This window comes from Centruroides sculpturatus, unplaced genomic scaffold (assembly GCF_000671375.1).
Source record: "Centruroides sculpturatus isolate CEXI.00-Female unplaced genomic scaffold, Cexi_2.0 scaffold361, whole genome shotgun sequence".
Taxonomy (NCBI): domain Eukaryota; kingdom Metazoa; phylum Arthropoda; class Arachnida; order Scorpiones; family Buthidae; genus Centruroides; species Centruroides sculpturatus.
In genome coordinates, this window is record NW_019385072.1 from 188,896 (window position 1) to 204,848 (window position 15,953).

The following is a 15,953-nucleotide window of genomic DNA, read 5'->3' on the forward strand; positions in this document are numbered from 1 at the left end:
AATGATTCACACACCATAATCAAGGTGTTTATATTATTTTTTTAACACTTTTCTCAATTATGTTTTTTGGCATATTGTCATCATTAGACTATATATAAACTAAATGCCCGTACTTTTTAAGTGATTGTTAAAAATGTAAGCCAAAGTCATCAGGTTACTATGCAGTAAGACAAATCAACATGAGCTTCGTACAATTCTTTGAACATGACAGAAGAACTACTACTCTTGCGTCAAAGAAAGAGGCCTCTGAAGCATAATAAATGGTCAAAAGTATTTTGAAATATATGAAAATAATTTTAAAAATCCTTTAATGTTTTTTAATTGTAATTATTGCACCAAAGTGTGGAAATTGCCTTGTGTTTTTCTCAATATGATTGGTTTTGATCCACCATCAACATTTTTGATATTTTCCTTAACAAGAGTAATAAATTCTGCTGTCAACATCAAAGAATTAACATTTTACTCTGCATATCTAATTTTAAAACAAATGAGTCCAGTCGGAAAGTGCAGAAATCCATGAAATAATGTTAAGTGTAATGTAAATTGCATGTGCTCTAATATGAAAACTAACAAACAATATGAATGCTTTGGTGATGAATGAATACAATTAAGGCACACCATCATTATTGTTAAGAGTCTGTGGTCATTGTCATCAGAAGTGTGAATGCAACCTAAGTTGTGGATCTGGAAATTGCAACTGATTGCAGTTTGGGACTGTCCATGAATTATATAATGCAGATGTCAGTGGGTATGTTTGTAATCATTACAATATATTACAAGGGGGTGGGATGTTTACACAAATATTACATAATGCTAGGGTCCCAACCCTTGGATAACAGAATGATTCATTTTTATTTCTGAAGTGTTTCATAGTGAACCATACTGCTTATGTTACAGCTTTTTTTTATGCTACACATGTAATTAATAATGTAATGTTTGTCGCCTTGTGCTGTGTATTATTCTTTAGTACAATCAAGAAGATTGATCAAGGTTATGCTTTATGTAATTTTTAGATAGACACTTGTAATAGAATTATAGAGCATTACATGGTGGGATGGTAGCTGAGAAGTATAAAAATAGTATTTCATAATTTATGGATAATCTCTTTTGAGTTCAAGCCTACCTTTTCTTCTATATTTATCTAAATTAATTAATTACAGTGGTACCTCAGGATACGAAATTAATCCATTCCGAAACTGAGATCGTATCATGAAAATGTCATAAGGTGAATCATTTTTCCCCATACGATTACATGTAAAACCAAATAATTTGTTCTAACACGAAAAACACACTCAAATTGAAGCTAAGTTGTACATTAAAAAAAAAAATAACTATAGTAAGGAAAACACTGAAAAAAGCATTTTGTAGTTGTAAATGTATAAATAACCATAATAGAAAAATAATTGATAAAAAAATGTAGCTATATTTGCACTTTACCTTTCAGGATAGACAATGGTGGAGGTGTAAACTGATGGCGGAAGAGAGGGAGAAGGGAAATGATACTAAAACTTAACTTACATAACATAATGTAATGATAACTTAAAAATAACTTAAAAAAGATTTTTTAAAAATTAGTGTTGTTTTATATACATTTTTAAAAATTTTTATTTACTGTTTTTGTTTTCTTTCCTTCACTTCCAACAGCACTTTCACTGGATAGAGGTCGCTTGGTAAAATATCTATCCAAAGAAGTTTGGCTTTGCCTACTTTTTAAAATGTTTCTAAAATGACTTAGGCAAATGTCATTACTCTGAGCAGCAATATGGCCAGTGTAAACCTTGTCGGAATGTTTCTTTTCAATAAAATCAGTCACTTTCTGATAATACCTCAAGATTTCCTTTATCAAGCAAGATCCTTCCATGACGAAGCAAATATGCGGACTGAGACCGATGAACAGAAGTGAATAAAAAATGGCGCTGCAAACTAATGTAATGTCATATGGTGAGTTTTTGTTCGTATTGTGGAGCAAAAATATGTTGGAATTTCATGTCGTATCCTGAAAATTTCATATGCTGGGGCGTTCGTATCCTGAGGTACCACTGTATTAAGTTTTAGTTATTAAAGTTAGTAAAAATGGTGCTTAATACTTCTAGTGCTAAATTATATCAATTAATTATCATACAAAATAAGCCCTTCATTTTGCAATTTTGTGACTGTTTCTGAATTCAATTTTATTATATATTTTACAAAACACAATGTATTGATTATTTTTAAAAAATCTCTGAATGTTACAGCAAGTTTTTACCAAGACACTGTCTTGTCTCTGATCTTGAGAGCATTCCATAACTTAGATTGTATTGTAAATAAACTTCCTACAATAACATATACAGTAAGATGGCCATATGGCTGAGTGGTTAGGTAGCTTCCTATTGTACTAGAGAACCTGAGATCAAATCTGGATAGGTCAGAAAATCTAGGAGTTTTTCAGGGTGGAGTGATCCATCTAGATACATCAAATCCCATCTCTAACCACCTGGACATTCTATTGTGGGCCTGGCTGAACCCACAATGAAATTGATCAAACTGGTGTGAAGTTTCGTTTGAGGGCAATATATTATTGCAGACAGGAAACATATAAAACAACTAAAAATACAAAATTTTTTTTATTCATCAAACACAGGTTCTTTAAAATGATTCCAACTTACAGACTATTGGGTTCGTATACATACAATAATCGTCTACACAAACAAGCCTCTATAGTGGCAACCGACACACGACTTATAGCTAAACTTAACCTACTTACAAACTAAGGAAGGAGAAATAAAATATAGATAGGGATAGTAGTAGAATAAAGGAGAAAATACTCGGGAGTTTTCTGCCATGTGGTCTCGGATGATTCACCGTCTTGAAATTCTTAATGACTGCAGACCTTATTTTCTTTCCTCTTATGAATGCCTACGTTTTCTGGGGTTGTCTTGTGGTCTTCCCGCTTGCCGTTACTTGAACATGGGGAAACTCTATTTTTTTAGCAACTGTCCTACGTTCCTCTATAATTCAGCCGTCTTACAAGGTTCCGATACCTCTGATCTCTCACTATGCGATCAGGGTATGATCCTCCTTCGGTTTTCTATCGCAAGGTTTCTTACTTCTTGCTCGACCCCTCGGTCAGGACCACACTCGTTTTCGTCCTCTCTCGACGAAATCGCAGCCGCTTCTCCTTTCTTTCACCTCGCCTCCTCTCCAGGGGGTTATTGCTCCTTTTGTCTTCTTGACATTGTTTCACAGAATCGGTGATGTCACCCGAGGGAATAGGGATTAAGGGAGAAAGTTCTAGAACAGTTAAGACAAAAGAACATAGGAGATACTAAGCCTAACTAAAATTAACAAAAATATATATAAAACTATGGCCGACGGCCACACTGGCCCTCTTAATGCCCACAGAGCAGAAAGAGTTTTAAAAAAAAGAGCATTTATTGTGACCATGTCACAATGCTGGGCTGCAGTTTTAATCATATTTTTAATTTATTTAATTTGAAATACAGTAGAGCGTCATTTATCCAAATCAATTGGGGACTGGGGTTGTTTGGCTAACTTATTTTTCGGATAACCGATTATGTACAAAAAAATATATTAACTTATCCCATATTGAAATTTTTCTCCGTTGCGTGTCACTTCGCGTTGAATTTTTGTCAATGTTAAGCCTAATGTAAACTTTTTAAAATAATAATCGTGGCTATTGTATCATTAAAAATTATTTATTTATTTTTTTTACAAACAAAATAAATAATTTGAAAAATATAAAAACTAAAAAAAATTATACTTTAGAAGTTAATCTAGTATCAAAAATGTTCGATTCAGCAAGTCCTCAGAAAAACACCACACAAAAGTGCCAGTGCTGCCAGCTAAAACACACACACCAACAAAAAAATATTGGAGTAGCCCAAGATATAGAGTAGCCCAAGATATAGTCAAAGATTGCAGCGCCACAGCACTAGCAAAAATTTAAATTTAAATTTAAATTTAACTTTCGGTTAACCGACGTTTCGGATAACTGGCTTTTGGATAAACGACGCTCTACTGTATATGCTTTCCAACTCAAATTAGTGGGATTGCACCTGTACATCATACTTTTCCTTTAACAATAGAGTTATGCCAGTCATCTCTCTAACACCTTTTGGGGGAAGTTTTGAATTGAAATGACATGACTTATGGTTTGCATTAGAAGTTCATATAGTTAATCAAGGTTTCCATATCTGGTCTTGTCTTTCATCTATCTAACTCCATTCTCGAGATTAAGAAAAGACAGAAAAATAAATGGACGACAGTGGAATTTATAGGTCTACAATTTTTTCAAATTGCAGCTCAGCAGCATATATAGTGAGCTGATTCAATTAGTATTGCCAAACAATCTGTTAGATTATTTATTAGTTATATTAAAGCAAATTTAATAATGAAAGATAAAGCAATTTGGCTAGAGGTAGGTGCTTAGACTGCTATCTCATGTTGAAGTTAATAATTAGAAATAAATTAATTTTTAATTTTAATTTAGAATATTCTAATATGTTGTTATATATACAGTAGAACCTGATTAACTTGAATTGGCCAGGAAAAAATTTGGACTTATATTATTGAGGTTCAACTAAAAATCAAGATTTTGTGCATAGTGTATTGGTGATCCATAATAAATTATTAATAATATTACGAGCTATGGGGGCTCGGGATATAAATTCAGAATACAGTTTACTAAAACTGACACTTTTATTTAGATACACTAACAAACAAAAACATTATATCACTTGTTAAAAGAAAAACATCTCAAACTTTTTTTTTTTTAATCATTCTTTTTTTTGAATCATTCTCTTTCATTTTGCCACTCCCCACACTGTGGCGCTTGTCTCCCCCAGAGCTGACGCAACAATAGGATAGCTCTGCTGCTGTCACATGACATGATGTTTATTTTTAGTCTTATGTCATACCTGCACTTTACAGAACGTTTCTGATCAGTTTATTTGATGGATAAATAATAATTATTTTATTTAAATTAAATTCCAGAGAGTTTGTGAAAATACTGTATCAAAATCTTGTTTGAGTTAACCAGTTTGATTTAACATGTAATTCCCTAGGCTTAGACGATCAGAGAAAGGAAATGACTTTGAGTAAACACAACTTTCAATTAACCAGATTCCATTGTATATCATGCTGGGGTAAAAGCATAAGTTGGCTAAGAGCATGGAAGGCTGTGGAAACTACAGTCTTCTCCAGTCAATGTCATGACTGACCAGTATGATTATGTGAGATTTTGAACACACCCCCTTTAATTAATTGAAAATTTATGTCAAATCCATAAATGTTAGAAATAATATTTCTGATTTAAATGAAAGAGTTTTAAGTTAAAAACAAAGGAAACTGGTAAAATCCACTTCCTGCTCAACAGAAGTTCTACATCCTTTTTGTTTTCCCTTATCTTCATAAATTTTAAGTCACATACAGTCCAATTACCCCTCTGTAAACCCCCACTCTTCCTAAACACGTGGGAAGAATACAATTATCTCATTGGAGAAAAATATCAAAAAAGGGGATTCTTTAGTATTATTCGGGGAGTACGCCACAAAATTCCAGAAGAGAAGGACGTATTCCATACCCGCTCCTCACGACCAATGCCCATAGCTAACTCTCAAAGTTCATACAAAGTTTATTTCTAAGTCCCCAAGTTAAAGAAAATGTTTATCGAAGTGCTGCCCAAGAATTAATAAGTGACAAGAACGGAAACAAGAGAAGAAATAGTGAAATAACGAACATTCACATCAATCTGAGTACAGAAGAATATATAATGAGGTAGTATGTTTTAACTCAAAATGTGATCTTTCTCTCTGCGATATCATAATCATATATTGAAGATCCACTTTGTATATTTTTCCTTTGTTTTATTAAATATTCGAATATTTTATGCTAAAGAGATGTCTCATTATGTCTGAATCAAAAGATTTCACCCTCTCCGTATTGATTCATGAACACGTGTTAATTCACATGTAATAAATCTGATTAACTGGTGTCAGGGATCCTGACATGATCTAGATCTTTTTAACAGTTTAAAAAGCCATCCTTAAAAGTTTTGAGATCACACTGTAAGTCCCTCCACACTCGATTTCTTTGACTAGAAAAGCCATTCTTTTAGACAACCCGAGGGCTATTCAAACGGATAGATGCTGAATAAGTGGTACAAGAGTCTTAACTACTCCGTATCCCCGGTTAGCCCCTCACAATTATACTAAAATGAATTAATTAATAGCTCTGGAAGCAAAGATGAGATGGTGGTACAGATAACATAACTGGCAACAATCTGCACAGTAAGCAGGACTTGTGGGTTTGATTCCCATTTGGGATCAGTCTTTTCTTCCAGAATATTCTACATTTTAGATTAAAAATTAATTTATTTCTAATTATTAAATTTATCACAAGATGGTTGCTTAACTGCCTTTAGCCAAATTGCTTTGTATTTCATTATTAAATTAGTCTTAATATAATCTGATAAATAATCCAATGGATTATTTGGCAAGACAATTCCTGACTGTGATTTGTGAAAGTTTAATTCTGATGCTTCTATAGAATTTTGGAATAGTTCTAGTATTTCTTCAACAAGACAAATTCATATCTGTTAAATATCTAAAAAATAATTGTAAAAAATAATAATTTCTAATTTTACAGAGATAGTGACACCATCTGTTGTGGACTGCATCATCAGATTTCAGAAAAGTTCAAATAAAAGACTCAGTAATTTAGCAAATGTTTTCTTAGAAGATTACTGTACTCATCAACAGATTGAAGCAGTAAAAAAATTAAAACCGGTTGTCAGTTCAACATCATCATCATCATCATCATCATCAGAAGATACTTTTAAGTCGTGATGATCAATTCTATAGTAATAACTTATGTAAAAAAGTATTTCAGATTTTTGAAGCTTTTATTAGCAATATCATTATACTCATTTAGGATTAATGCAAGTGTAATTCAACACAATAAGGAAAATATTTATTGAATGAGCAATAATTATTCATCATAAGCAACATTTTAAAAAATATTGATCATTACTTACAGTATGTACACTGTGTCTACTAAATATTATTAATGATAATATAATTTTTCTAAAATATTTATATTATTTTTATCAGTTTATAATGAATATATTAACTTTTATTAATACAGGGTCATCAAATGAAAAGTTCAGTTGCAAAGATTAGACTTGGCAATGCTAGCAAGTTTTTGTCCTGTAGTCACTAAGAGGGCCTGTTTTACTATGTCCATCATAGGTTCAGTCAGGCCTATGAGATTGAATGGATGGAGAGAGATGAGGCCCAACACACTCAAAACAGACTATCTAAAGTCTTCCACCTGGACTCAAACCCAGAGTGCCTGATGCCTTTTTAGTCTCAACTATCTGGCTGTCTGTCAATGAGAAATTTGGATGTCATCATTTGAGTCCATAGTAAATAAATGTTCCGAAATTTAAGTGTTAAGCACATGGCAATAACAAACATGGCCAGTTTACAGCATTATTGAGTCTACTCCTTACAAACAAACTTTTCATTTGACCATTCTATAAAAGTATTATGCATTTTCTGAAATGCAAATGGAGATGTTATTGTGAAAAGTAGACAAATTATTTTTCTGGATTTATAATGATGATTTTATTTGAAGTGCTAAGTTCTGTTTTATGGAACTTTCCTGAATTTTAAATTATAGATGATTCTTATTCTTTATTTTTATTTATTTGTATAAATTTTTTGCTCTTGATAGAAGATAAAATTAAAAGTTAAAGAGTTATATAGTAAAAAACTATGTCAATTTTTAAATTATTTAAAATTTAAGCAGTTTAATTTTGATCTATATTTAATTGTTCTATGAACTTGGAAAATTCTGCAAGATTTATTGCTAAATTGGAAATAAAGTTTTTCTCTTTTAATGTTGTATAATTCTTACATTTACTCAAAATTTAGCACAAGTTATCCAGTGATATTTTCTAGTTTCAAAAAGAACCCTTGCACAGGATTTTTAAAAGGATGGTTAAAAACAAACATTATTTTTTTATAACATAAGTTTTACAATATAGGTATACAGGCTATTTTGTTTTAATTCTTTCCAGTTGGAGGTATTAAACACCAAAAAATGACTGTGTTCACAGTCTTGTAAATGTATTTCATTATTTTAGTAATGATGTACAGATAATCCTTAGTTAACATAGTAAATATGCTTCTTGAAAGTAATGCTTCAGGAAAAAATTATATCCTATAACAATATAAGCAAATATGGTTATATGTGTTCCTTGATTCTGATCTATGCATTTAAGATTTCTTTGATTCTTGTTTAATTCACAGAAAAATAAGTCATGAGCCTATCATGTTGTTGTAGATGACATTGAATTGGTTTCCCTTCTTAAAAACTAGCAATGATGCTCATTGGGCTGCAATTTGAAAAAATTGTAGACCTATAAATTCCCACTGTCATTTGTCTGTGTATCATCTGTCTTTCCTTAATCTCAAGAATGGAGTTAGATGAAAGATGAGGCCAGATGTGGAAACCTTAGCGATCAGGAGGTTTCGATTAACTATATATGAACATCTGGGGCCATATTCTGGTCACTGTCTTTGGTCTCTCGTCTCTCACAAGCCAGTTGCTGATTGGCTAAGCCAAATGATTAGCCAATCAGTGACCAACTTGCGAGAGACAAGAGACAGTGACTGGAATACGGCCTCTGGTTTGTACCAGAAGTCGTGTTATTTCAGTTCAAAACTTTACCCTGAAAGGTGTTAGATAGATGACCAGCATGACTCTATTGTTAAAGGAAAAGCATGATGTACAGGGGCAAGTTGCATTTTTACTTTAGAGGTAGGTATTTATTCCATACATTCATGATTAATAAATAATGATTGAAACACAGTTCGCAAAATCTAGTTTCATGAAGCAAGTCCCACCAAGTTCTTATCTCAGACCTGGCTGACTTCTTCCAAAACTTTTGTGATTACATCATAATTACTCAATATAGTTTTATAGTTTCAATGACGACAGTTCCACCCAGTGATATGTAAACTTCCATTTCAGAGTTGGTCCTGATACCCACTGTCACAAACTTTCATAACATGGACATGGTTATTGGTCTTTAAGAGATGGATGTACACTGAACACTACATTAGAAACATCATCTGCCTAATAACAGGTTGGTCCATCTTTCTGGGTGATTATGGCTTATGGACTCTACCAAATGTCAAACATCCTCTATTATTAATTAGATGCATGCTTGCTCGAGCAGTTTTATCAGTTGGTGCACATTTCACAGAGGAGTGGGCGATTACCTCGCCACACATTCCAGCATATTCCAAACATATTCAATAGGGCTGCAGTCTGATGAGTTTGGGGAGCCAAGGAAATATGTGGAATTCATTCTTGTATTCTTCCCATCATTCCTGAGTGCAATGACAAAGTGCATTATCATCTTGAAACATGGCATCATTGTAAGGAAATGTAGCCTGGAGATATGAGTGCAGATGATCACCTAACAGGTTCCTGTATCGTTCACCGTTCAAGGACTGTAGAATGACAACCAATGGTTCTATGCCTTGCCAAAAGAATGCTCCCCAGACCATTATACTGCCACCATCAGCTTTTGGAACCCCAACTGTGAAACCAGGGAATTTAGATTCATGCTGTTTTGGCCAGGTTCAGACCCAGCCATCAGCATAGTTCAACATCAAATGAGACTCATCACTCCAGATCACCTTCTTCCACCTGTCCAAGATCCAATGATGTCTCTTCCTCACCCATGTGAGGTATTGTTTGTGATCAATAGATAAACCATGCAGGTCATCTGTTGATTGGGCATGCAACATATCTTGCGTTGATTGGGGTTCAATAGCCCAATCAATGCAAGGTGTCTCATGTTTATTGTCAAAACACATCTGCTTTGTCCACTGTTATGCTAGCAGGTAAACTGTTCCACTGTGACATGTGTTTCATTCAGTTACCAGTCTTAACATGCAACACTCACCTGTTATCTAGTGGATATTTGTGCATGATCTCATTCACTTGTACACTCTGGACATTGTAATACAACAACACCCAATGAGTGCAGCTGTTTTGGAAATACTGGCATCCTTCCTCTGGTCCCCAACGATCTTCCCATGCTCAGTCTCTCAAGTTGCTTTGTTTGCCCATTACTGACAACTATTGCCTTCTACTATGTATCATGCCTACAGTGAATTGTGACGTGGCAGTTACAGGATATCCCTTTACCACTTCCAATATGGTGTTGGCATGGTGTTCCAATGAAATTTTTGCACAAATTGCACCTATGTGCTAAACAGTGGATATGGATTACTACTTTTCCAGCTGTTATATATAACAGAGGGAGAGTATGATTGGTCAAAAAATAAACCCCCAAGATTTACAGTTTTGGACTTGGGGCCGTAAAATGTCAAGAAATGCAAAAAAATTCAGTGGTGATTTCTGTATATATGGATGTTAGTGTGTGGGAGCATGATCTTGTTTACCCTATTTGAAGCTTAATATCTCCTGTGCTTTTTGTCAAAAATTTCTGAAATTTTGCAGGGAGGTTTGTTTATTAGGGGGATTGATGTTATTAAATTTTGATGATTAAAGGTCAAGGGGGTGTGTGTATCCAGTAGGGTTGAACTTAATGACGATTTTACTCATTATTAACACTTACAATTTTTTATAAAACCCATCTCTACCCTCAAAATTAAGCTTTTTGCCATTTTATAATAGTTAAAAATATAAAAGGTTTTTAATAATAAAATATCATAACAGATGGTGCCACCAAATGTTGCTGGATGTTTTAAGCAACTTATTGCTGGATGTTTTTATTTGGAGATCTTAATTCTTTCCTGACATTGGCTCCATCAGACAACTGTGCAATTACTAGTATACCAGTCATATTACATCTTTCTAGAAACTCTAAAATGGCCAGTTCCAGGCCATTTTAGAAAAACTAAAGATGGAACAAATTAATAAACGATAAAATTATTCTTTAATTTCTAATTCCTTGGTGTATCTAATGGTTTAGAATGCCGCATTGATAACTGCTCTTCCTTATAACATTTAGTTTCATCTACCATTAATGAAAAACCCTCATTACATTTCTTTAAATACTTTCTGAAAAATGAGTTTGACTACAAAATCTATAATTTCATTTTGAATTTTAGGGCTGAATTAATTGTATGTTGCTCCATGTAGTTTACCATATTTGACAGATTCACTAATTTCCAAAAACTTATCCTGGATTTCTTATTGGTATCCTCAAGGATAAACCTTGATGTACCAGGCATAATTCATCAATCAGTTTCATCAAATAGTCTATTCTGCACTACCTCCTCTTCATGCCACCAGTGGTCAGATGGATGATAAAATTACTGAACACTGCTAGTCAGTACTGGGTTTGTGTCTGACCAGCAAGTTGGCTGCATGAAATTTTCTGGATTTTCTTTATATAGTGGAACCTCTGTCTACGACCTTAATCCGTTCCTAATGTTTGGACTTATACCGAATATGACATATATCAAACCAACCTTTCCCATAAGAAGTAATGTAAAAATGATTAATCCATTCTCATGTAAAAAAGAAATGGCTGGCTTTAAACACCATGCTTTCCTGGCTAGTTCCTGCTTGATTTTTCATGAGATCAGCACGTATCTTTTTAGATTTCTCGCAAATAATTGCTTCTGATACGCTGTCGCCAGCACACTGTTTTTCAGTTATCCAAAACAAAAGAAAATTTCTTACATGGTCTTCGATCTCTGTTTAGAAATTGATTTAACCCCTTTTGCAACGTTAGCAGATTTAATAATGTCTATTTTTCACAATTGTCGATATCGTCGTTCTCGGAATACGGTATGAAACAGTTAAATCTCGAACATGCATGCCACCTTCATATTTCTCAATAATCTTTTTTTTTTTCAATTCCATTGTGATTCTAGTCATTATTTTAGTTTTCTTTTGCTTTTCATTTGCCTTTTTGCAATTCATGATTAATAAAAATAGTAAAATTTTACTTACAAATTAAAATCAGAAGAAATTTAACGAAGTTATAAACTGTGGCACAGCAAACATCTAGTCTGGTCTAGTACACCGATAATGCTACTTGTTCATAGATGGTGCGTATAATTGAATTAAGTCGTATACCGAACATAAGTCGTATACTGAGCAAAATTTGTTTCATCCAAACAGGACGTATTCAAAAACAGACGTATACTAAGGTACCACTGTAACGTCTAAATAGGTCCCAGTTTCTCATAGAAAATCCTCCCATAAAGCTCTTTCCTTTGGCAGATTGCTCTTGTGTTGCATTGCATTGCCTTATCCCATTAAATTAACCAATTCTTTTCATGCTGCATTAAAAGCACATTTTCAGACCCAAAGAATGTTTGTAGAATATGAACTACTCAGTACATTGAATATGATGCAATGACTGTTCATGCTTGTAAGCACTTAATTCAAATTTTTAATGAACTTTTTGTTTTGATCATAAATATTTCCTGTCCAGAAAACTGTCTGCACGTGAATCAATAGGTTTTTGTTGTCTTTTATGCTAAATTAAAGCCAGTTGTGCAATATTATTTGGCTGAAATAGTCACTGCCTATTTCCAAACTGACTTAGAAAGTGATCTGAATCACCGGAGTGTCCAGATCTAAGTGTCATCCTTTCTCAGTTTCTTTGGTCTTAACTTTTTCATCTGAGCCAACCAACTGTTACTAACATTGAAGAATTGTTTTATGTAGTGGTGCTTGTCTCATTCCTGTTTGCAGTCTCACCAATATTATTAGTTGTTTCTCTGGGACAACTGTGTATATTTTTGGAAAAAAGATTATGTTGTAGAATATCTTCTTTTCCTAACTGAGAAAACCTCACTTGAATGCTTGCAGTTACTTAGTCAGATTGTACTGTCAGCTGAACAGTGAATCGCCATCTACACACATTTGTTTCTTCTACAAGTTTCTCAGTTCTTCCTATGCCTTGTTCTGATTGGTTGAACTTGCAAGAGCTTTTAGAAATGCTTTGTTATTGGCTAGTCCTGCGCATGTATGTCATCATTTTTGTTTATATCACGTGGCGAAATTGTTCTTTATGGGAGTCTGTTGTATGATTTACAAAGAAATTATGTTCTTTGTAAATCATACAACATTACAGTACAGGTAGGCCTCCTACAACGCGGTAGATACGTTCCTTGAAAATGCTACGTTTGGGAAAATCGCGTTATAGGAGACACCAACTTAATAAAAAAACTGGGATTCGGTTCTAAAAAGAGAAAAACTTGACGTTTGAATGGCGTTTTTTGAATTTTTCAAACCAGCCATTGCTAGCCACGAATTTAACACTGGTTTCATCAGCCGACGACTGTCCCATTTGTTTTAAATAATCAAATATTTTTAAGGCTTTGTGTTTAACTGCACTTTTATTTAAAGGCAACCGTTTCTTGTTCATATTTTCTACCCATAATATTAGTGCTTGTTCCATTTTTTTTTTTTTTCATTATAGGTGCTCTCGGACGAGCAGCAATTTTCGCAAGAATAGATGATCCGGATGCGACTGAATTCCTAATCTTTTCTTCCTATTGCTTAATCGACCGAATAGTTGACTCATTTAAATTAAAATGCCTACCAATATCAGCTATCCGCTCTTGATTTTTAATTCGATCCAAAACTTCTATCTTTGTTTGAAGAGATATATTAATAAATTTCCTTTCTAACGACGGTCCTTTCTTTTCATTCGACATTGATATGGCTAAAATTTTTTCAAGCAGTTTTGTGGACAGTAAAAATCGCAAAAAATAACTTTCCTTCACTATGTTGTTAAAAATATACACCCAATAGAAGTTTATACTGTATTTTGAACCATTTTTGCGGTCCCCACCTATTGAAAGAGTATAAACTATCGAAAATATCAATGATATATTTGAGTGTTTATGGTAACTGATGCATATCTGTCTAGATACCGGTCTTCCAATGAAACTTTCATGGGAATAACACGTCAACGCGGACAAACAGCTGTTTTCGAGGACATTTAGCTCTGTACACCGAACTGCGGCGCGTATTACGTAATCCGTTGCAATTTTTCTGTTATGTGAAAGATAATTCCTTTGTAAATACCGTAAACCGCGTTGCAAAAGTACCGCGTTGTAAGAAAATTTCCGCATTTTTCCAACCGCATTGCAGCGAAAACGCTTTGTAAAGGTACCGCGTTGTAGGAGGCCTACCAGTACCTCTAAATGGTGAGAGGGAAGAAATGATGATGAAATTACATCCTCTAAATAAAGGATTATACACAACCAGGCGTTCTATTTAGTGCATTATCCTGTTTTTTATCTGGATAACTTAGCAATCCAAAGTACATAGGTCCCACCTTGTACTATGCTTACCATAACTTCTGCTCGTCAGAATGGGAGAAAAAAATTAAACGTGGTAGTTTCACGTTGTTTTCCAGGTTAACCAGAGCCTACTTTAACACAACTGAAAGTATCAGAAAGAAAAAAATTCCTGATCATTTTCTAGTTATGGTGAACCCATAACTGGAAAATGGTAAGCGCCATGAATCTGTAATCCTTTACTTAAAGCATTGTTTTTCATGGCACACTTAAACCTATAATTAAATTTCCTCAAAAAAATCACGCGATATAAAGTTGTTTTTAAACATTGTATCGTCATATTACGTGTCATTTAACCTAATTATTTTTGTCTATATTTTCTGTGAATGAAATAAAACAGTATTTGTTGTTCCTTAACTCGGTGTTATGCACATATAATTTTGCTTATGAATATATATAATTACTATTTATACGGAATATTTTGATTTAATGATCACTATTGCAATTTTATTTTTTGCTTTTGTGAATATGTTAAAACGCGTTATTTGAATTTTTACGCATACCATATCAAGACTTGAGTTATGATCTAAATATAGAAATAAAAAGTCTCAACCACACTAATATATAATAAATAAATAGCGTGAAATATATTAACTCTGGATTTCATTTAGAACTGCGTAGGATGGAATCACTACACCTAGTTTTGCATTCAGCAAGGCATTGCCATTGCTGAGTGCGATTCCTGGTCGAATTTCGTAAAGTGCTTTTATCGTCTAAGCCAGATGACTGAGGCAACAAAAATACTAGCCTTCCGTTCTGTATTACCTGCTGGGTTCAAGTCCGACTTCACTCAGAAATTTTTCTGGATGTGTTGGGCCCTGGCCATCCTAATTATAGACTTTCTTTTTTAATTTTTTTTTCGTCTTATGGGCGCCAAGAGGATTGTTTTCTTGTCATGGGATTGGCCTGGGCCGTGTTCAGTAACGCAGAATTCTTGCTAAGTCTAGTTATGCTGCGACGTTGAACTCGTTTCTAGCTAATGCTTGACTCTTCCCATCGCTAGCATTCTAGCTAGTTCAGTCAACTTTTTTTATCTATACTAACTTCTACTAGTGACGTCATTGTTTTTGTCCTGTCGTACAATTTGCAAGATGGCTGCTCGTGTTGGACTAAATGTATTTTATTATAACAATTACAATGTTGTTCTCTCATTCAAATCATTAACTCATTCTAAAACGACTTCGAAATGTAAAATTATCACACGTCGGTATAACAGATTCCGAATACATTTTAACGAAAGACAATGGTCCATTTCTTTGATTAAAATTAATAATTGCTTCATTAATTTCATCACGATTTGATGCAACTTCCATTTGAATACAGTAGAGCGTCGTTTATCCGAATCAATTGGGGACTAGGGTTGTTCGGTAAATCGATGTTTCGGATAACAGATTATGTATGAAAAAATATATTAACCTATCCCATGTTGAAATTTTTGTCCGTCGCGTGTCGCTTGCGTTGAATTTTCGTCGATGTTAAGCCTAACGAAGACTATTGTATCGTTAAAAATTATTTTTTTTTATTTTGTACAAACAAAATAAATATATTGAAAAATATAAAAACAATAAAAAATTATACTTCAGA

The 15,953-nt window shown here is 33.6% G+C and overlaps 1 protein-coding gene across 2 annotated transcripts in view; it reads left to right on the forward strand.

Moving 5' to 3' along the window:
- The window catches only part of LOC111634233 (armadillo repeat-containing protein 7-like), a 39,935-nt gene extending 32,035 nt beyond the window's left edge, over nucleotides 1-7,900 (forward strand). For both annotated transcript variants that reach the window (XM_023378959.1, XM_023378960.1), the window contains exon 6: nucleotides 6,646-7,900. In XM_023378959.1, the coding sequence (XP_023234727.1) occupies nucleotides 6,646-6,845 (200 nt within the window). In that variant the 3' untranslated portion in view covers nucleotides 6,846-7,900. The remainder of the gene's footprint in view (nucleotides 1-6,645) is intronic.
- Nucleotides 7,901-15,953: the final 8,053 nt, after the last annotated feature.